This window comes from Acomys russatus, chromosome 26 (assembly GCF_903995435.1).
Source record: "Acomys russatus chromosome 26, mAcoRus1.1, whole genome shotgun sequence".
NCBI classification, from domain to species: domain Eukaryota; kingdom Metazoa; phylum Chordata; class Mammalia; order Rodentia; family Muridae; genus Acomys; species Acomys russatus.
In genome coordinates, this window is record NC_067162.1 from 32,131,548 (window position 1) to 32,153,959 (window position 22,412).

At 45.7% G+C, this 22,412-nt stretch overlaps 1 protein-coding gene across 2 annotated transcripts in view; it reads left to right on the top strand.

Moving 5' to 3' along the window:
* Positions 1-22,412, top strand: part of Wwp2 (WW domain containing E3 ubiquitin protein ligase 2) — a 110,948-nt gene that overhangs the window by 45,832 nt on the left and 42,704 nt on the right. For both annotated transcript variants that reach the window (XM_051169239.1, XM_051169238.1), the window contains exons 6-7: positions 7,623-7,750; positions 21,572-21,782. In XM_051169239.1, the coding sequence (XP_051025196.1) occupies positions 7,623-7,750; positions 21,572-21,782 (339 nt within the window). The remainder of the gene's footprint in view (positions 1-7,622; positions 7,751-21,571; positions 21,783-22,412) is intronic.

Genomic DNA, 22,412 nt, shown 5'->3' on the forward strand with positions numbered 1-22,412 from the left:
AGAGTGTTACTAGTATCTGAGTCTTGGGCACAATGATCTTCACTCCTCAATCTTCCTAGTAGCTGTAGGCATGTGCCTTGTGGGTATAGATTTCAGTATTAATGATTTGGCATGGGGGTTGGAGGTGGGGGTGGGGTGGGTCGGGGGTGGGAGGGTGAGCGACTGTGTTGGCCAGCATCTACAGGTATACAGACCACAGGCCTGAGGATGCTTCTAGACCAGTCACTTGCTTTCCTCACTCATTCACCCACTGTTTCTTAAATGCTTCCCATGAAGTCAGATTAGTTGCTGTATATGCAGTCACAAAAACAGATATGGTTCATCTTTCCAGGGCCTTGCTGAAGACAGACAGTAAACTAACAGAAACAAAAACAAATGCAAGTTTGCAAATCAAAGTACTATAGTGGGAGTGGTGAGGACTTAGGATATGAAGTGACGGTGGAGGTGGATTTGCTCTAGATGAAGCACATTCAGACCCGAGGTTTGGCTTTGGGTCCAGGTGGTTCAAGAGTCCAAGGAAGAATATGCAGTTTAGCAGACAAGCAGAGCCCTGGATTGTCTTGGTAGGAGGGCACACAACAGCGGCAGGAATGTCCCTTGAGCATTTCTTTTCTTCCCTCACTCTTGCTGCATGTCTGCCTTTGTGACTTATCATATCAGAACATTTAGACATAGCACACGGTGTCCCCAGTATAGTTGTCACTCACTAGCCCTGGGGGACTGACTTCCTGATGCCCCTCAGTCTCTAAAGTACACGGACACTCAAGTTCCACAGGTAGAGTGGTGTAACATGTGGCATGCCACCTACCTAAAGCGCCCCATATACATGAACTTACTGGACACTAACCCATTCAACGCTGTGTGAATGGTTTAGGGATAATCTCAGAAAACAGACTCTGTCTGCATTCGATACAGATGCCATTTTCTCCCAGTTGGTTTTGATCCTTAGTTGGTTGAATCTGTAGAGGTGGAACTTTCTGCATACAAAGTGCCATACTGGTCAGCGGTCAGTTCTTCAGGATTAGAACTGTCAGCTGGGCAGGCAATGGGAAGCCAGGTTAAGACACCCTTACTTCTAGTGGAAGAGGAGGGTTGGATAGGCACTGTGGTGTCCCAGCTCTCTGAAGACCAGCCTCCTGCAGGCTCCTCTTCGTGGAGGTTGATGGCTTACAGGGCTAGTCCCTGCTGAGTGTCCCATGGCCTTTCGTGCAGGTTCTGATGGTCTCAGCATGGCACCTGCTGCTGTCTCTGTGCCAGGAACCTCTTTTTATGTCTTCCCCTGCTGTGCTGAGTCATTTACACACTTCCTTCCTGAACCATGCTTGGCAGAGTGTTGGCGTTTCCTGATCTTCGAAGTCCAACATGTGACCTGGAATTAGTGTAGACGAGGGACAAGGAACTTAGTTCAACAAAGTATCAGTCACTGAGAGGACTGCTGTCTCCCCCCACCCCCCACCTTTGTCTTACTGTAATTTAGAATGGGCTTGGCAGCAGCATTGCATCTACTTTCCCTGTCTTTCTGAGGCTGGAAGCTTAGAGGTAGGGTGTAGAATGGAGCCATAATTTACTATGGGAATGAGTCAGATGGTCTCCTTTTAGCTCTAATTGTGCCTTTCTTGGCTCACCTCTCTGTCCACCTCCATTTTTCCTTTTTCTTTTTGAAAATCTGTGCTGTTTGAATGAGGAACTTTGAGAAGATGGGCCGAGTAGAGTTGGAATGCCTTTTGGAATGGTGGAGGTGTTCTTTCCCCATCACCACTTGCCTGCCTCCCTCCCTTCCTCCTCCCTCTCTCCCTCCCTCCCTCCCTCCCCAACTCCTTTCCTTTTTTTCTGGCTCCTCTCTATTTCTATTTTAGGTGACCATTCTTTCTTTCTCTCACTCTCTCTCTCTCTTTTTCTGACTCTCTTACTGGAAACTGGCCCAGGTCCTTTTATTTTTATTTTTTCCCCATGCTGCTATTAAAAGACAATGAGCCGCTAAGAGTCTGAGGAGAGACAGTACGGTGGGCAGCTGCCCTCCTGATTCTAGGCAAGTATGGATTCTGATCGCTCAGGTTGGACACACTTATTATTAGGCTGTTTTCATGTCTGAGCGTGCTTTGTTGAGTTGGAGGAAAGTCATCTTTGTTAGCTCCTTAAAATTCTCTTTCCTGCACCAGTGGACAGGTCTGAGGTCAAAGAACGCCATGCTCTGGGTTGCCTACTGAATTCACCAACAGAGATGGCCGTCTGTGGGTCTTAGGTCTGCTTAAGTCAGTCTGTCCAAGTTCCTTCTGTACATGTGGCATCTTCCCTCCGCAAGTCCCTGCCCTCTAAAATGTGTGCATGCTTTTGTTTTTTCTCACTTAATGACATAGTTCTATAGTGGCTGAAACATACAATTTATTATCATTATTATTTTTAAGTTATGAAGTAAGCTGGGCACACCTTTAATCCTGGTACTTGGGAGGCAGAGGCAGTTGGATCTTTGTGTGTGAGACCAGCCTTGTTTACATAGTGAGACTTGGTCTCAGAATAAAAACACAAACCACAATACAACAAAAATACCTTATTGTAGCTTTAATTTGCATTTCCTAAGAACTCAGAGAAATAAACATGGTCATTGTGCTTTTGTTTATTTACTGTCTGTAGAACTTTGATGAGTCTGTTTACACCTTTTACTTTAAAAATATTGAAGTAGCTTATTGTTGAGTTTGAGACTTTATGTGTTCTAGAGGGAAACCTTTTTTGTTCTGTGTTAGCAGTCTGCAGACTGTCTTTTCTTTTTTTTTTTTAATTGAAAAAGATTATTCTTTTCAGAGACAGGGTTTCTCTGTGTAGTCCTGGCTGTCCTGGAACTCACTTTGTAGACTAGACTGGCCTCAAACTTAGAGCTCCACTTGCCTCTGCCTCCCAAGTGCTGGGATTAAAGGTGTGAGGCACCACACCCAGCTTTTAACTGAATGTTTTAAGATTGTTTTTAATAATGTGTAGGTGAATGTATTTACATGTGGGTATGTGTGCAATACGTGCAAGTGCTGGTGTAGGCCGGAGGTACCAGGACTCCTGGAGCTGGAATTTGAGACATTTGTGAACCAACTGATATGAGTGAGTGCTGGGAACTGAACCCAGGGCCTCTGGGAGAGCAGCAATGCTCGTAACTGCTGAGCTATCTCTCCAGGCCAATTAGTTTTTAAAAAATGCTTTTAATTCTATGCATGTATGTGTGCATGCGTGTGTAATCAGAGGGTCTGGGAATTCTGTGAATGGATGCGTGCATGCATGTGTGCTCAGAGGGTCTGGGTATGGAGGTCAGAAGACAACTTGGGGGCTGATTCTCTCCTTCCACTTTTATGTGGGTTTTGGGGGGAGAAGTTGAGTTGTCAGGTTTGCAGAAGAACTTCACCTGTTGAGCTATCTTGCTGGCTCATCTTTTCATTCTTTTTAAAAAATTAATTAATGTATTTATTACTTATTTATTTAATGTGTATGTATGTATGAGTACCTGCATATATGTCTGTGTACCACAGGTACCAGAAGAAGATGTCAGATTCTCTGGGACGAGAGTTACAGTCAGTTGTGAGGCACCATGTCAATGCTGGGAATCGAACCTGGGGCCTCTGGAAGAGCAGCCAGTTCTCTTAGTTACTGAGCCACTTCTCCAGGCCCCCATCTTTTCATTCTTGACAGTGTCTTTGGAAGAGCAGTTTGTGACAGCAGCATAGTGGACACACACAGGTGTTGGAGCAAGACTACAGGTCACTGTACTTCAGCATGGTGTCAGTTCCTTGGGCTCTGTCTGGGAATGTTTTGCTCTGGCAGTCAGAGGTAGCAGTTGAGTGATTCAGTAATCCACACGGAGGGTGAGACAAGATGTCCCACGACATCCAAGGCTGTGGTAGTCAGGGTGCAGACACAGTTTCAGGTGAGAGAGAGCCGGGAGCTGCTGTCTGAGACCTTCTCTGCCTCAGAACCACTTTGAGGGGTGTGAAGAGAATCCCAGGCTCTGGCCTTGCTTGGCATTCCTTGGGACTTCAGTTCCTGGGGGGAGGAACTGAGGTAAGGACGGTACCAACACTCAGGAAGGATTTGACAGAGCTAAGTTTACTAACTGGGCAATTTGAAACCATTGTGGAGTTTGGTCTGACTAGCATGGTGGGTTAGTCCTTACCTTACTGCCTGGGGGGCTTCATAGAACCCCTTGTCCCCACAGTGTGGAGGAGGATGAAGCCAAGGTTGACGTCATTGGCAGAGCTGAAGCCAGGCTGTTTGTGGCAGAGGCCAGCTCATCATCTCCCCATTGCCTCAAGTTTGTCCGAGTGCTATTTTGGCCTGTGGTATGTGGTTTCAGCAAGTGGGCCAGTTGGTAATCACGACTCAATCACATCTTTTAAGGGCTGAGTGAGTGAGCCAGGAGAGGAAACTGCTAAAGAGATTTTCCTCAATTGGTAAGACCTTGTCTTCTTCCCTCTAAGGGTCAAGGGTCATAGTTTAAAGAGGGAGAGGGGGGATGGAAGGAGAGAAGAGGTGTGGAGGGAGGGAGAGAGAGAGAGAGAGAGAGAGAAGGGGGCAGTTTTTGATGTCTGGGGGAGGTGGTGGCAGTTGGCCCCAGCAGGGAGGCAGCAATTCATGCAAAGTGGTCCCAGATGCCCCTGATTTACGGCTAATCCCGGCCCTGCTCCAGCCTGTCATTCAGGGTAAACTGCTATCATTAGTGGTTAAACATTTCTGAAAGTATCCCCTCTCAACTCTGACCACATGCCCTTTCGTGGAAGAGAGGGAGGGGGGAGCCAGGAGAGCCATGAGCTCCACCCTGTTCCACATGCCGCTGCTCTACAGAAGTGACCAGGAACCTTGGCCCTGGAAGTGATCAGGGTTTGTGGATGCCTGTGTGTCTGACAGTGTGGATGCTGCTTCTGCTCCCTGAAGGCTGTGGGTTACAAACCAGGAAGGCCTTAGTTGTCCTTTTAAGGAGATTCTTGGCTGGAATAACCTTTATTAACCAAGTTCACCCTCTTGAGCTCTCTGCCCTCTACACATGCGCACACTGAGCCAATGACAATTGCTGCAGACTGCCTTTCCCTCCAGAACTGACGTTGCTCTTTCTGCTTTTGATGAGTGGCTGTGGTGAAGAGCTTAATAGTAACATTTCTTCCACAATATGGGAGCTTTGAAATCCTTTTCTTTGACTGAGGTGTGGTTGACAGCTTTTGATTTATGAAGGTAATGCAGAGAAAAATAAGATGGGATGGGAGAGTCAGAACTGAGCCCTTTTCTCTGTGATTAGCTGCACCCTCTCAGCTTCTAAGTCCGCACCGGCTTTAGGAAGTGTGGACTCCGGAGTTGGCAGGGCCGTGGGTCTCTCTCTTGTTCTTGCTCACTTTGACTGTATTTGTTTGTTTGTTTTTTGAGAAAGGGTCTTGCTACATACCCTTGGCTTGCCCAGAACTCATTTTGTAAATTAGGCTGGCCTCGAACTCATAGAAATCTGCTTGCTTCTCCCTCTTCAGTGCTGGGCTTAAAGGTATGTGCCACCATTACCAATTTTTTTTTTTTTTTAAGATAAAATCTCATTCTATATCCTGTGTGTGGTACTGGCCATGTGACCTTGGTGCTGTTAAACCCTCAGCAATCCTCCTACCTCAGCTTCCTGAGTGCTAGCGTTATAGATGTATGCCACCACATCTAGTTCACACTCACACACACACACTCACACACACACACACACACACACTCACACACACACACACTCTCTCTCTCTCTCCTCTCTCTCTCTCTTCCTACCCCAGACGTAGGTGCACGCCTTTAACCCCAGCAGTTGGGAGGCAGAGGCAGGTGGATCTCTGTGAGTTCCAGGCCAGCCTGGTCTACAGAGTGAGTCCGGGACAGCCAGGACTACACATAGAAATCCTGTCTTGAAAAACAAAAACAAACAACCAAACCAACCCCCTGAAAAAAACAAAGAAAAAATCCTCCCCACCATTAAAAACCCCAAACTTTTATAGGTTCTTTTCCTTACCCAAAGTATGTAAGCTCAAAGGGGGGAAAAACAACAACAAAACAAAACAAACCAAAAACCCCTAGGAGTCTAAGAGCACAAACAATGAAAACAAAACAACCCTACTCCCAGATCCCAAGAGAATCACCATTAGTGTTCTGGGTTATGTCTATCTTGTCGCAAGAATCTGTTGCTGCACTCCTTTCATTGCACTTGGGAGGCAGAGACAGGTAGACTTTTGACTTTGAGGCCAGCCTGGTTTACAAAGCGAGTTCTAGGACAGCCAGGAATACATGGAGAAACCCTGTCTCAAAATACCTTAAAAAAGTAAAAAGAATCTCTTCCTGAGGAAATAGGTGTAGGATGGTTTCTAACCCTCCATAAAACCAGTTCACTGTGTTACAGGCCTGTCAGTCCAGCAGCCTTCTGGAGAGACTCTCAGCAGGGGGGGGGGGGGGGGTGGGGGTGGGGCGGGCAGGCAGGCAGGCGGGCGGCCTGGTACATCCTTCTCTGAGCAATGAACGCAGAGGTCAAGTCTTGCCACTTGCCCAGCAACTGGGGGAAAGTAGTTCTAGAGAGAGTCAGCAGAAGTCCACCCATCCTTCCACCCTCATCCAGCCAAAGAGGGGAGGCCTGGCTGGGAATGGGGTCCAAGCTTGCATTCTGTTGCTTGTCTATGTACCCGTAAACGAAGGCAATAGAACCACTGTCAGAGTGGCTGCGCTGAGTGAGATGGTGCCTTAAAGTGCAGTGCTCAGGCCAGGCTGGGCTAACTCGGGGAATCTGGTTTTCCTCTGGGGTCGCTGTGACCAGTTCTATTGTTGATGGACTTGCTGCCCTGCACCCTGTGATGTAAGTCGTTCTCCCTGCCTTTCATGCCTTGCCTGGAAAGAAGCAGACTGGTCTTCATTCAGGAGATGGATTCAACCATTTGATCATTGTAAATTAAATAATGACTCCAGGCATACGGATAATGCCTGTTAGTGAGAGAGCTGAACTAAAGAGCAGAGAGACTTAGATGTTTCATGGAGCGGAGCTGTCATGGAGCGGAGCGAAATGAAGGCAAACTATAAAACAAGCTTAAGACACACTTCCCATGATGCTTTGTGCTAGGGAGAAAATGCCGGATGGGCTTCTTTTGCTAGTTCCCTCTTTTCTGTGTTGGCTTTCCTTCACCTGGCGAGCTGTTGAGTCAGCTCTCTCAGTGTGATGTGCCACCTTATGCATTGGCTCACAATGCTGAGTTATCTTCCCGGCTATGGAGAAGTTGATTTGCTAAGTCTTGGGGCCCCTTTTGCCTAATATGAGAAAGATTTTATTCACTGCTTGTCCTAAGATTCTTGTTTATGTCTAACACTTAAACCCAATAAACATAATGTGATGATCGCAGAGTATTTGCCAGTTATTTCAGATGTGGAGTGATTTGCTCCAGATTTGTTTACTTCAAGTGGAAAAGTTTGCACAAAGCTGCCTTTTGGGCTTTTACCAAGAAGGAAGCTTCCCTGGGTCTCTGCTCGGAGCCAGCTCCTGTTGAGTGAAAAGCTGGATGGCTACAGGTCCTGTTTCTAATAAATAGCAAGAGAGGGGAAGCGCCTTTCTTTCTCACAGTGACTTATGCCCATCGCTTTCTACTCTGAACCCCTAGGACGCACAGGCACTCAGGTGGCACAGCCAGGACAGCCACAGCAGCCGGTGAACAAAGCCCTGGTGCTAGGAACCGGCACCGCCAGCCCGTGAAGAACCCCAGCAGCAGTGGCTTAGCCAATGGCACAGGTGAGTGATGACACTCAGGACTGGCCTGCACTAAAGCAGGATGCTCTCGCCTGTCCTGTTTGCACTGGGGACATTGTCTTCCAGGCCAGAATGCAGTGGAGTGAAAGAAGATGCCAGCATGTGTGTGAATTTGAGTCCATTGCTTAGTGCATTGACCCGTCTTCTTTGATCTCCGGCTTATTAGGGACAGCCAAGGTTACTCTCGTGTTCCCATCCGTGCTTAAAGTAGTACTAGCCTAGGGATGTAGCTCAGTTGGTAGGGGGTGTGTGTGGCATGCCTGAGACAGACCTTGGGTTCAGTCTTCAGCACCTCATAAAACTGGCTTAGGGATGTGTGCCTATAATCCCAGGAGAGGTAGAGGGAGGCAGGAGGTTCAGAAGTCAAAGGTCATCCTGACTATATGACAAGTTCAAAGGCAGCATGTGATACATGAGATTCTGTCTCAGAAAATAAAAGTGAAAAACAAAATATTCCTTTTATAGAAATTTTTAAAAAGATTTATTTATTATGTATACAATGTTGTGTCTGCATGTACAACTGCATGCCAGAAGAGAGCACCAGACCTCGTTGTAGGCGGTTGTGAGCCACTATGTGGATGCTAGGAATTGAACTCAGGATCTTTGGAAGAACAGCTAGTGCTCTTAACCTCAGAGACATCTCTCCAGCCCCCAGAAATGTTTTCAAAAGTATGCTTTTTCATTAATTTCTTATCAACATTGGATTTCATTTGGATTAGAAAAAAGATTTATTTAGTTTAGTTTTTATGTGTATATGTGTGTGCCTGATAGTATATATATGCACCATGTCTATATATACAGGTGCTCTTGGAAACCAGTAGAAGGTGTTACATCACCTCAAACTAGAGTTACAGCACTTATGAACCACCCAGTGTGGGTGCTGAGAATTGAACCCGGATCCTCTGTGAGAATGCTCAACCACTGAGCCATGTCCTTAGTCCTATTGGATTGCTTTTTGAGACAGGGTCTCACTGGGTAGCACTGGCTGGCCTAGACCTCACTATGTAGACTAGACTAGCCTCAAACTCATAGGGATATGCTTGCCACTCCCCCAAGTGCTAGCATCAAAGGGGAGAGCTACCACACCCAGCCTTAGTTATCTTTTTACATGAGCTATTAACAAAATTCCCAGGTTAGGGAGTTTGTCCATGGGGGAAAAGAAAAGACTGAGTTTGCCCCAAGAGCTGAGTGGGAGAAGACGACAGCATTCTGAGGGATCATGATGCTCGTAGATGTTAAGTCCACACCATGGAGAAGAGACACTTGGTCCTGTCCACACCCAGGAAATTTTTACACTTGGCTCTTTATCCCTGTACTAACTCAGGAAGGGAAAGCCTGTTACAAGTAAATCATTTTCATCCTACTTCTGTCTTATTGAGACATTGTCAGACAAACATTCCTTTTCTAAAGCTTAAGAGGACTTGTTGCTGTTAATTTAAAGGTATTGCCTTTATAATAAATATATATAATATAATAAATATTTGTTATTAGACTAATTATTATTATGGAAGTATTTTCTAACCCGCTAGCAATCAACGAAAACTCAGACACCTGATGTATTTTAGAACAAGCCTTTACCTGGGGCAAGGCAGATGTTACCTCCTAAGCTGTCCTCCAATGACTTCCAGTCTCCATCCGATTCCATCTGCTTCTAATGATTTCTGTTTGGGCTGCCTCCCATCCATAATCCCAAAATACCTGCTATGTTTTGCTTCTCTTGCCATGTGGAACTTCAGAGTCCCTCCTCTGGGCCATGTGGCTCCTTTCTGTCCCATAGCGATTCTCTTCCTGCTCTTCCTCTGTCCTGTCTCTCCTTCCTCCTTCCCAAGATTCTCTCTGTCTTCCAAAGCCCGGGAACCTTAGCCATGCCTGTGCCATTTGCCAGCCCAGGTGTGTCGGCTTTTTATTGGTCAAATAGGAATAAGTTTTTAGGTTACATAGCAATACAATACTTGGTTACATAGCAATACTTGGGGCACAAAGACAGCAAGCAGTAATTAGCATCAAAATACATCAGACCACCCTCCAACAAAGACTGTTAAATCTTTAGTGATAATAGGCCATTTGGTCATTTGTCTGTCTTTTGAGGCCAGTGGGAGGAGACTGGACATTTGCTTCCATAGACTGTAATTCCTATTGGGTGTGGCATGAAGTTTATGGACTCCTGTTTGTGACTGCAGGAGTGTGACATGAAGACACAGTGACATCATCTGTCATTGTTACAGTGTTATTTGAGTTGTTAGTTGAGTGAGTAGCACTCTACTTGGGTTGCTGTCATGGCTCTCGGTTCTCTGGAAGCAGTGTGTAGGCTTGAGAGCCCCTCTGTAGCTTATGTTGCCTGGTTGTCTCACTGTGTACAAGTAATGGCAGGGTGAAGTGGCAAGCCTGGGGCCTGCCTTGACTTCCTTCCTGGAGTTGGGGACCTGCCTGAAGGAAACAAGTTAACCAGCTCCCATGAACTTCTTGGATGAAGGTAACTGCAGGTATGGAGTCCCAGCAGCTGCTTTCTCAGCCTGCCCACTGCTCAGGCGCCAACACCGCAGCCCTATGCTAGATAGATCCTTCCATCTGCATGAAGGATGGCAAGCGAGTGGCTGTGGACTGTCACACAGAACCATATAGAGCGTTCTGAGCAGGAGCAAGCATGCTTTTCTTAGAAAGCAAGTTTCTAGTAGAGAAGCTTGCTGGACACAGGCCCCAGCATCCTGAAGTCCTTGCACACAGCAAATAGCCAGGTGACATGTGGCAGCAGTCCCAGATGCAGTGGCTGGGCCACCAGGCACTTTGTTCTTCATGGGCTCCACATTACCATGACAGTGATGTCCCTCTACCATCTCTGCTTTTGTAAAAGCTGTTAATAAGTTGACTTCATGTGGTGATGGTCTGTGAGTAAGTAGATCTTCATGGACATTCAAAGATTTAAAACTTTTTAAAACATTGTGTGGGGATAAGTGTCTTTCTGGGGATATATTCAAGTACAGGTGTCCACTGAGGTCAGAGGCATTGGATCCCCCAGAAGGTGGAATAACAGGTGATTGTAAGCCTCCTGGTGTCAGTGCTGGGAATAGAACCTAGGTCCTCTGCAAGAGCAATGAGTTTTCAACCTCTGAGCTACCTCTCCAGCCCATCTGGGATATCAGCAAACCTTTATTTGCTTTAGGTGTCTTTGCTTCTTGTCTTTGTCTCCAGAACCTTGTGTTCTAGCTTATGAGGTCGGTGCCAGCCTTGCCTTTAAAAAGCCACATGTATCTAGCTCCAGGCTTCCTTGGAACATTTTATGGTAGTGTGTTTGAATGACCAAACAGTTTCTAAAACCCAGCTTCAAAGGCAGCTCCTGTCTGCTAACAAATGAAGGCCTCTCCTCTGTTTCTGCCTCCCCTCTGCCTCTCCTCTGTTTCTGCCTTCCCTCTGCCTCTATCCTCTTTTTGCAATGATGGCAGTTCATCTTGACCTCGCTGACAGCCTGGACTATATGAAAACAGAAAGCCAGAACTGTTAGCAGGGTGAGCAGATGGAGGCTTTCCTCTTGGCAGTGTTGGTTGTGAATGCGAATGTCTCCTGTCCTCCCTGTCAGGCTGTGAGGACCGCTTCCAGGATGGCAGCATAGGAACTGTGCCTCCTGATAGAATTTTCACAGGCATGCAGGATTACTGTACCAGTCTCATGCTGGCTGTGTATCGTACCTAAGCATGTAAGAGAGATGGGGGGAAACCAGAGCTCTTAACTACTAAACTGTTCTCTCTCCAGCTCCTTGTTTGCCTTTAAAAAATGGTTTCCATGATGGGAGTGTAGCTTGTCAACAGTGGTAGAGGGCTTGCCTAGCTTGCATGAGCCCTGGGTTCAATTGCTAGCCCCACATAAACTGAGTTCAAAGGAAGCCAAGACTGTGAGACCCCCATATTAAAAAATCAAATTAAAACAATAAACTCTAGTATAGTTAATAGCCATCCATTATTTAACTGTTCTTCCTCAACTCTTATGTAGTTCCCCACGTTTTGTTTAGTTTGTTTGAGATAAGAGTGATGATGGGTAACCCTGGCTAGCTTGGGAGGCTGTGTACACCAGGCTGGCCTTGAGCATATAGCATGACTCGGCCCTCAGCCTTGAGAGTGTTGCATCACAGCCATGCACCGTCACCAGCATGCTTCCCTCTTTGTATACAGCTTTGTTGTGGGGAAGAATGGAAACATATTTTTGAAGGACCAGGTCTAGCTATGTTGTCTAGGCTGGCCTTGAGTTCCTGGGCTCCTGCCGTCCCACCGGGCCTGCTCTTGAGTAGCTGATTCTGGAAGCACAGGCCACTCTACATAGTTTTTCAGTGCAATTCCTGAGTGAATAGATAATGAATTTTAAAAAAAAATGGGATCAATCTGCTTTAAAGTGGATTGCTTATGTTCAAGGCCGCATACAATTTGCACAAAGTAGTATATGAGGGTTTTTTGTTTTTTGCTTTTTCTCTCTAACCTTGTAAATACTGTTCTGGTTTTTAATGCTATGAATGCTGAGTTCCACATCATGGTTTATTCTTACTGTTTCTTATTTTGTTTTGGTGTTGGACTCCTGGCTTCATGCATGCTGTATACACTTTGCCACTGAGCTACACACCAGACCTGAGTTAATCTTTCTCTGTTTTGGACCCTGTTCTCACTGAACGTTAATGAAGCAGCTTTCGCCATGACTTTACTTAGTGCAGCACTCACTGCTATCTTCTATACTATGAGAATTTGTTTCTTATTTTGAGTGAGCCCCACGTATTTTGATTAATGGGATAGTATTTAAAAATTTTTGCTGGATGGTTGTAGTGCACGCCTTTAATCCCAGCACTCGGTAAGCAGAGGCAGGTGGATGGCTGTGAATTTGAGGTCGGCCTGGTCTACAAAGCGAGTCCAGGACAGCCAAGGCTGCACAGAGAAACTGTGTCTCAAAAAACCAAAAAAAAAAAATTTTTTTTTTATTATGTATATAGATGCTTTGCCTGTGTGTGTCTGTCATCACGTGCTGCCTGACATTCCCTTTACAGGGAGTCAGATGCCTTGAAACTGGAATTACAGATGGCTGTGAGCTGCCATGTGGGTGCTAAAAATTGGACCCAGGTCCTTTGGAAGAACTGCCAGTACTCTTTACCGCTGAGCCATCTCTCCAGCCCTGGCTAGTATGTTTCTTAATGTCTTAAAGGGCTAGCTCTTCGTTATTACTTTTTCTATTTTAAAGTTCATAGATTTTTCAAAACAAATTTTAGACTTTAAACTTTTAGAGGCATGCTAGAAGTGGGAGTTATATTAATCTGCTTATTAAAATCTAATCATACCATTAGACAATGAGGTGTAGCTCTGCCCACCTCCTCCCCAGCCCCCGCATTTTTTTTCTTTTTTTGGGGGGGGGGATTTGAGACAGGGTTTCTCTGTGTAGCCTTGGCTGTCCTGCACTCTCTTTGTAGACCAGGCTGGCCTCGAATTCTGCCCCCTTGAGTGCTGGGATTACAGGTGTGGGCCACCATGCCCAGCTCGTTGTTGTTATTGATAGAGAGGATATTATGAAGTTCTGGCTAGCCTGGAACTCTCTATGTAGACCAGGCTGCCCTCAAACCCACAGAGATCCGCTTGCCTCTGACCCCCAAGTGCTGTAATTAAAGGCCTGTGCCTCCACACTCACCTATTTTTATCATTTTCAATCATGTGTCTGTGTGGGGGTATGTGCCAGAGGCATCTGATGTGGGTATTGGGAACCAAACTCAGGTCCTTTCCAGCCTCTACTTTAAAACAAAAATTCTTTGTGTATTTGTCGTTTCATGTATGTGTTCATGTGTGTACAGGTAACTGTGCATGTACGCATGAGTCTGTATGTGTGTGTGTGCGCATATGTACCTTTGTGTATAGACCAGAGGTCAGTGTTGAATTTCTTCCTCAGTTGCTCTTCACCTTATTTTGAGACAAGATCCCCGAATCTCCCCTCCCTCCCCTTCTTCCCCTTCTCTCTTTTTCTCTTTGAACTTGGAGCTTGCCATTTGCTAGGCTGGCTGGCCTAGGATTAAGAAAAGGAATGTCCAGTTCCTGATCTTTTTCTTGGCCAGTGTCCTATTCCTCAATGAGTGTGATTCATGTGTGATTCATGAAGTTGAACTGTTTAACCAAGATCATAGAGGAGCCTTGTGAGACACTCACAGTTACAGAACCAGTGGCTGTCCACTGCCCTGCTGCTTCCCCCACCTCCTGCCCTTGCTCCCCCAGCTCCCCCGATCCAGGGGAGCATCCAAGCCCTCCTCACTTCCTTCTTCCCGGTGATTTCCACCTCACAGGACTCTGGGATTGAGCTCCACTTCGGCTATTGCAATGACAAATGAGCTAATAAAAGTGTACTTACTAAAGGCAGCGAGGGAAGCTGGACTGGGTCCTAGAGCAGAGAAAGCGACTTAGTGGAAAAGCTGCTAAAATTCAAATAAAGTCTGGAGTTTAGTTACTAGTTCTGTACAGATTTTCCCCCCAAGTTTTGTCAAATGTGCCATGGTTATATAAAAGGGTAACACTTGGGGACATTGGGTGAAGGAGCCACCATCTCTTTATCTTTTCTATAAAGATGCATAGAACACACTCACTCAGGATGCTGAAGCCGGCAGCGCGTGAGTTCAAGGCTATTTGGCTCCATAGGTTCTATTCCATCTCAGACAGTGAACAAACAAAAATTAAATAATAGTTCACTCCCAGATAGTTTTTTTTTTCAAAATTTATTTATTTCTATCTTACGTGCATTGGTGTTTTATCTGCATGTATGTCCATGTGACAGTGTTAGATCCCCTGGCAGTGGAGTCATGGACAGTTGTGAGCTGCCATGTAGGTGCTGGGAATCAAACCCAGGTCCTTTGGAAGAGCAGATAGTTTTTAAAGACCTATTTGTAAATGGTAATGTTATACAAATATTGGGTGATTTTATTTTTAATGTCTTGTTAAAGGTTTAGATTTAGTGAATGCTATTTATTGAGCAACAGATACCTATCAAATGCACCCTGCTGGACAGTATAAAGTATGAGCCCAGACAAGGCCTCTGCCTCTAACCTCAGCCAAATCCTAAGTGCTGATACAGGAGCTCTGGGGTGCATAGCTGAGGCCACAGGCACTGTGGGATCTGCACAAGCAATGACTAGTCTGGCTTGTAGTGGTGTGGAGACCATCTGGGCAACAGGGCTGTAAAAGAGATTGACAGGAACTTAGGGGGTAGTAAGTAGAGTACTTACAGAGCCTGCGTGAAGCTTGGGGTTCAGTACCCAGCACTGTGTACACAGGGCATAGTGGTGCATGCCTGTAAGAGGATCAGAAGTTCAAGGTTAGCTTTGGCTACATAGCAAGTTTGAGGCTAGCCTAGGATATGTGAGAAAAAAAAAAAAGAAAAGAGGAAATGTTAGTAGTACCAAGGGCAGAGACAGCCTGAGTTGAGTCATTTCAGACTTCCATTGATGTAAAGATGGATCCTTGGCTTTACCACAGTAAAGAGTTTCAGGATGGATAGTGTGAAGCAGAATTGCCATTTATTAAAAGCATTTTATTATTTTTTTATTATCATCATCATCATTATTATTATTTTAATAGATGGTCTCATTAGCTGGCCTAGAACTCTGTGTAGACCAGGTTTGGCCTTGAACTCAAAGATCCAACTACCTCTGTCTCCAGAGTGCTGGCTTGAAAATGATTTATTATTTTTTTCTTTAATTTTATGTATATGGGTGTTGGGTCTACATGTATGTTTGTGTACCACTTGTGTGCCTGGTACCCTTGGAGGCCAGAAAAGAGCATTGGATCCCTTGGAACTGGAGTTATAGATGGTTGTGAGCCACCATGTGGGTGCTGGGACCCAAACCTTGGTCCTCTGCAAGAACAGCAATGGCCCTTAGGTGCCAGGCTAACTCTCCACCCCTTTAAAAGGCATTTTAGTATAAGTTTAATATATGATATAAGCACAAGGGCTTAGAAAGTAAGACACCGAGAGTATGACCGTGGACTAAAGAAGAGTCGCAATACCATGTCTTCATCATAGTCTCATAGAAAATTTGGTGATTTCTATGGGGCCTGGAGAAATTTAATTAAGAGCACTTGCTGCTTTTCCAAAGGAACTGAATTTAGTTCCCAGCTCCCGCATCACCCAGCTCACGACTAACTCTGGCTCCAGGGGATGCAGCACTCTTGGTCTTGCAAACACTTAAGCTCCCATGGTATACAGGGATTTTTTTTTAAACAAAAAGCATTTTAAGCTGGGTATGGTGGCTCATGCCTTTGGTCCCAGGACTGGGGAGGCAGAGACAGACAGGTATTTGGGTTTGAGGCCAGCGTGGTCTACAGAGGAATTTCAGGACGGCCAGGGCTACACAGTAAAACACTGTCTCGAAAAACTGAAAGAGGAAAGAAAAAAAAAAAGCATAGTTCAGTTACTGTGTTTCCTGTGATTACTCCAAAGACATTCATTAAATGTACAAGTGTATGCATATGTGCTATCCAAGGAAAAAAGCACAAGCAGACATGGATGATAACACCATGTATATACTGTTTGGCAATTTCCCATTTAATTATCATATGAGTTTTTCCATAGAACTTGAGTTCATGTGAAGAACCTTTACTAAGCCAGCCTAATATGAGGAAATTTTACTATCAATAAAGGGCATTAACACATGGACTGAAATATCTTAATCCAATACCTCCGTGACCTTTCTTCTAACATTTTAAAAAGTTTTATTTGTAGTTACATGTGTGTGGGTGTGTGCAGAAGAGTACAGGTGCTGGAAATGGCCAGAGGCATCGGTTCCCTGGAGCTGGGTTACAGGTGGCTGTGAGCCATCAGGCGTGGATGCTGGGACAAAGTCAGCTGCTCTGGAGGAGGAGCGTGCACTCTCAATGGCTGAGCCTCCTCTCTAGCTCCCCCCACCCTCCACTTTAGTTATTTTTAAAGAAAATAAAACCTCATTGTTCCTTTTCAGGTGATGCCAGGTCACCAGCTCAGTCTTCTGAAGTCTGGCAGAGGGAGAGTCAAGCTTTTCCACCCACAACCCTTGGGGAAGCAGAGTGCTTGAGGGGAGGGCAGCTTCTCTTTATTAGAAGTGTCCCCCAATAAACGAAGACCACACCAAGTGAATTAGAATCTTAGTAATTTGTAATTATCAACAAATTATTTACTTATTTGTCTGCTCCTGAACTCTGTTACCTTACTCTCTGACGTTCCAAGGTTAGTCCATGCTTGTAGCTCTGTAATAAGTCTGACATGCTAGGGGGAACACCCCAACAGAAGTCTGACATGCTAGGGGGAACACCCCAACAGGAACCCAGCAGTCTTCTTCAGACGTGTATCTCTATTCTTATAAATCTAGTTTTCCGCTGGGCACACACCTTTAACCCCAGCACTCAGGAGGCAGAGGCAGGGGGATCTTTGTTAAGTTTGAGGCCAACCTGGTCTACAAAAGGAGTCTAGGACAGCCAAGGCTACACAGAGATACCCTGTTTCAAAAAACCAAAACCAAACCAAAACAAAACAAAAAACAAAAGAACAAATTTAGTTTTCCTTATAAATTTTACAATGAATTTATCTAGCAACTTTTAAAAAAGCATGGTGGGTTTTTTTAAAGGTTGGAATTGCAGACGGTTTATAGATTTGCATAAAGAGGATCGCCATCTGTTGTGTGTACTAGCTTGGCTCAGATAGATTATGGAATATAAATATAAAGTTTTGCATTTATGTTGGAGAAACATTTATTGTACAGATTTAGTTATTAAGCAACTGATGTAGCCTCTTTGCCAGGCAGTAGTAACACTGAGAAGAAAGCAAGCAGCCTGGAAGCTACGGGAGCAGCTCAGCTCAGTGGCCATGCCTGCTTAGCCCATGCCAGACTCTAGGCTTGATCCTCGGCACTGCAAGATAAGCGAATAGCACAAAAACCCAGGGACTTGACCAGAGGCAGTCCCACACCATAGAAGTCAAGCTTAGGGACATCCTAGGGACACAGTTTGGTTTCAGCTGACTACCAGTGTTAGCCAGTTGGATCTGGCAGTTGCTCAGTTTATACATAGTCTTGGTTTGCACTGAAGGGTGTGCAGAAAGGTGGAGTGAGCTGCTTAAGTCCTGGAGGCAGACAGCAGGGCGTGGATGGAATGGCCTGTGAACGTGCAGGCTTGTTTAGGCTCTTGGATGCTTGTTTGTTTACTTAGTATAAAATAGGGTAGGTGAGGTGCCTACTGTTGAGGTCCCGTGTGAGGCTTAAAGGACACAAGCCAAAGAAGACCTTTGTATCTTGTCTGGCACACCACACCACACCATCTCGTATTCAGTAATGCTTATTATTCTTAGTTAAATTTGTCACCTGGGTCTGGAGTGATGGCGCAGCAGCTAAGAACACTTTCTGTTCTTCCAGAGAACCCTGACCTTCCCTAACTCCAGTTCCAGGGAATCTGTTGCCATCTTCTGAACTCCTCAGACACCAGGCACACAAATAATTACGTACATTCATGTAGCTAATGCCACATATAAAATAAAATAAATCTCTAAGAAAATTGTCATCTGTTTAGAAGAAATGACAGGCTCCTAGAAACAGTGAGAAAATAGTAGCATTGGTACAGGGGGCGGAGAGTTGGGGACCAATAAGAAAAAGAAGATGCAGCCAGCCGGCCGCAGTGGCACACACCTGTAATTCCAGCACTTGGGAGGCAGAAGCAGGTGATTCTCTATAAATTGAGGCCAGCCTGGTCTACAAAGTGAGTCGAGGACAGCCAAGGGTACACAGAGGTACCCTGTCTTGGAGGAAAAAAAAAAAAAAAAACAAGAAAGGAAAAAGAAAAAGATGCACCAGACATCTGTCTGTGTCTGTCTGTCTGTCTGTCTGTCTGTCTGTCTGTCTGTCTATCTATCTATCTATCTATCTATCTATCTATCTATCTATCTATCTATCTTGGGAGGCAGAAGCAGGTGATTCTCTATAAATTGAGGCCAGCCTGGTCTACAAAGTGAGTCGAGGACAGCCAAGGGTACACAGAGGTACCCTGTCTTGGAGGAAAAAAAAAAAAAACAAGAAAGGAAAAAGAAAAAGATGCACCAGACATCTGTCTGTGTCTGTCTGTCTGTCTGTCTGTCTATCTATCTATCTATCTATCTATCTATCTATCTATCTATCTATCTATCTATCTTTGTATTTTCCAAGGCAGGGTTTCTCTGTGTAGCCTAGCTGTACTGGAACTCACTTTGTAGACCAGGCTGGCCTCAAACTCAAGAGAGATCCACCTGCCGCTGCCTCCCGAGTGCTGGGATTAAAGGCATGCAGCACCATTGCCCAGCTCAGATACTTATTTTGAATTGCTGTGGGTGAAAAACTGAGGCCAGCTGCTGGAGCTGAGCTGCACTCCCATCTGCTCAACAGTAAACTGTAGCTGTGGTGAACTCCCCAGAGGAAATGAAGGAGCAGCTGCATGCCTGCCTGCTTAAGAGCTACAGAACAAATTTCTGAATTGGGAAGATGAAACTAAATGATGACTAAGATTTTGCATTGAAATTCTGATATAAGTGTGTAGATAGTTCCACATGTGGCTCCTTCATTTTCAAAGACCCTCCACTCGTTGACACCTGTTTGATCTCTCTTCCAAGTTAGAGGATGTGTAGTAGCTTGACGTCCTTGTAGACATAGTCGTCATCAAAGAGAAGAAAAGCAAGGGAAGAAAGTTTGGGAGCTAGCTTAGCTCACTTGTTGTTTGTCTCCTTGGAGACAAGTCCTTAGTTCTGAGCCCCTTCTGTGTAGCTCTTAATCCCTGCCTCTGTCTTGAAGAACATTATGGGGGCTGGAGAGATGGCCCAGCACTTAGGATCACTGGCTGCTCTTACAAAGGGCCTAGATTCAATTCCCAGCACCAAGTGGTGGCTCACAACTGTCTGTAACTCCAGTTCTGAGGGATTCAACATCCTCTTCCGGCCTCTTCAGGCATTGTGTGCATGTAGTGCCCAGACATACATGGAAGCAAAGCACTCATACACATAAGTAATGTGAAAGAACGTTATGGAAGTTTCTAACTCTTTATGTGTGCAGAGGTGTTTGAAGAAGGGTGCTGTCCATGTCTCACAAGACAGATGGCAGCTTTAAGGGAAAGGCTATGCTTCTGTAAGTTTGATCTTGCTCGCTTTCACCGGTCCCCTTCCGTGTTAGCCTCCTCTTTCCCGCTACTCATGTCCTAGTGTCACTGTAACCGTGGCATAGTAGAAAGCCCCAGTAAAGTTATACTTAATTGGGATACATTTTCCAGGACTGGGGGCAGGGGGTGGCTTAGTGGGTGAGAGTGTTTGCTCTTCAGTCATGAAGACCTGATTCCCAGCGTCACATAGGAAATCCAGGCGCAGCAGCGTGTGCCTGCAAGCTTTAGGGGGCAGAGACAGGTAGACCTTGAGGGTTTGCTAGTTAGACAGCCTAGCCAAAACAGACCCATTCTCAAAGCAGTAAGGCAGAATTAGACACCCGATGTCCTGCTGTGGCTTCTGTGTGCAAACACATGTCGGTGCCCTTCCCATGAGCACAGCACACACAATCTGTTCTCTGATGTCCTTTGAGAAGGCATTATTAACTTAATGTAATTTTTCTTTCTTTCTTTCTTTTTCTTTTTGAAACAGGGTTTATTGGGGTGACCTTTTTGCACACTGTGTAAAGGTTGTCTTTGTATTATTCAAATTCTGATTTCTTTTCTAGCAGAGAGTTGAGTACAGGCTTTGGTGCTGTTATTCTCATGGCTCATCGTATTTGTAAACACTCCCTTTAGTACCTCCGATTGGTTTAGTAAAGAGCCGAATGGCCTATAGCAGAGGCAGGAAAAGGAGGTGAGACTTTCAGGCAGAGATTTGAACAGGATGAATACCCTCAGGAAATCTATTCCCCTGCCCCCCCGCCCCCCCCCTTGCCTGCACACCTATAGGGAGCAAAGGCAACCAGTCACTCTGGAGCCTTGGCCGACTGGAACGCTTCGTCTGTGAGAGCCATGGTACAGCTCTTCTTACTGTCTCCTGTACTTTTATTCTCAAATTTCTTCTGGGCCTGCGTGGGGCACACCTTTAAACCCAGCACTCCAGAGGCAGAGGCAGGAGGACCTCTGTAAGTCTGAGGCTAGCCTGGTCTACAAAGTAAGTTCCAGGACAACCAGAGCTACACAGAAAAGACCTATCTTAAAAAATGAAACAAAGTAAAAATAAAGGAAAAGCTCCTATAGTCAGGTCTCCTGGGTCCCACTAGGGTAGGTAACTGAGGACAAACCCTCATCAGTGTGTCTGTGCCGCCTGTGATTATGATTATTATATAGGGTGTACTTGCAGCCCTTCCCACAGTACGAAGTACAGGTGTCTCCGTGTCCCCTTTGTGTCCCTACCCATTCCTTTTGGCTGCTGTCCGAACTGATTGTCATGAAATTCACTATGTAGCTGGTCTGGCTTCAAACTTGAGGCCATCCTCCTGTTTCTACCTTCTGAGTGTCAGAACTGGTTTGTACTGGACCTGTCTTTATAAAACTCATAGTTGTTGTTGTTGTTTTGTTTGTTTTTTGGAGACAGGGTTTCTCTGTGTAGTCCTGGCTATCTTGGACTCACTTTGTAGACCAGGCTGGCCTTGAGCTCACAGTGATCCACCTCTCTCTGCCTCCTATGTGCTGGGATTAAAGGCGTGCGCCATCACTGCCTGGCTCATAGTTGTCTACTCTGAGTAAGCTAATGTCATAGATATAGTGTTAAGTGTATAGAATGTAAAACCTAGTAAAAGAAGACAAAATTCTTTTTCTTAGCTATCTTTAAGTATGACTTATGCATTTACAGTGAATGAGGAACCTACTGCAGCCAGTGATCCTGAAGAACCTTCTGTTGTTGGTGTGACATCCCCACCTGCTGCAGCCTTGAATGTGTCCCCAAACCCTAACAGGACATCTCTCCCTGAACCATCCACACCTGCTGAGGGAGAGGAGCCCAGCACTTCTGGGACACAGCAGCTCCCTGCTGCTGCCCAGGCCCCTGATGCTCTTCCTGCTGGGTGAGTAGCCCTGTGTCCCGTGATGGCACTCTCCTCCTCAGAGCCTGCACCCGCCACCAGGTCAGGAACAACGTAGCCATTTCTTGCTTGGCGGCCAGGGGTCTCTGGGAAGGATGCCATGTGTAGAAGAGAGTTGGAGAAGGGCTTGCCCTGTGTGTGTCTAAAGGTGTGTCTAAGCCATCCATGCTGCTCAGTGCTGGGACTTAAGTGGATCGCTTCTGTGGAACATTGGGGTCAGTGTGTCTTGGCATATGGGAGGGCATCTGACTAGATGATGCCCAGAAACTAGCTTTTCCCTCCCGAGTTTGACTTTGGCAACCCATGGAGGACTCCAGTGTAGGTGCTGACTTCCTGTGACTGTTATTCCCACAGCTGTGGCCAGTGTTAACTCAGGGGCTCCATTTCTTGCCCGTCTTTGATAGCAAAGACCTCGGCCGAGATGGCATCGCCAGCAAGACAAAGGGAAGCTCACTTTTGACTGTGTTGTGAATGGAGATGAGGAACATGCATTCTGGGAACTGATCAGCAGTGGATAAAGGCTCTTGCTCCCAAGCCAGGCAGCCGGAGTTCCATCCCCATATCCATACAGTGAAAGCAGAGTACCAACTCCTGCAAGTTGTGCTCTGACCT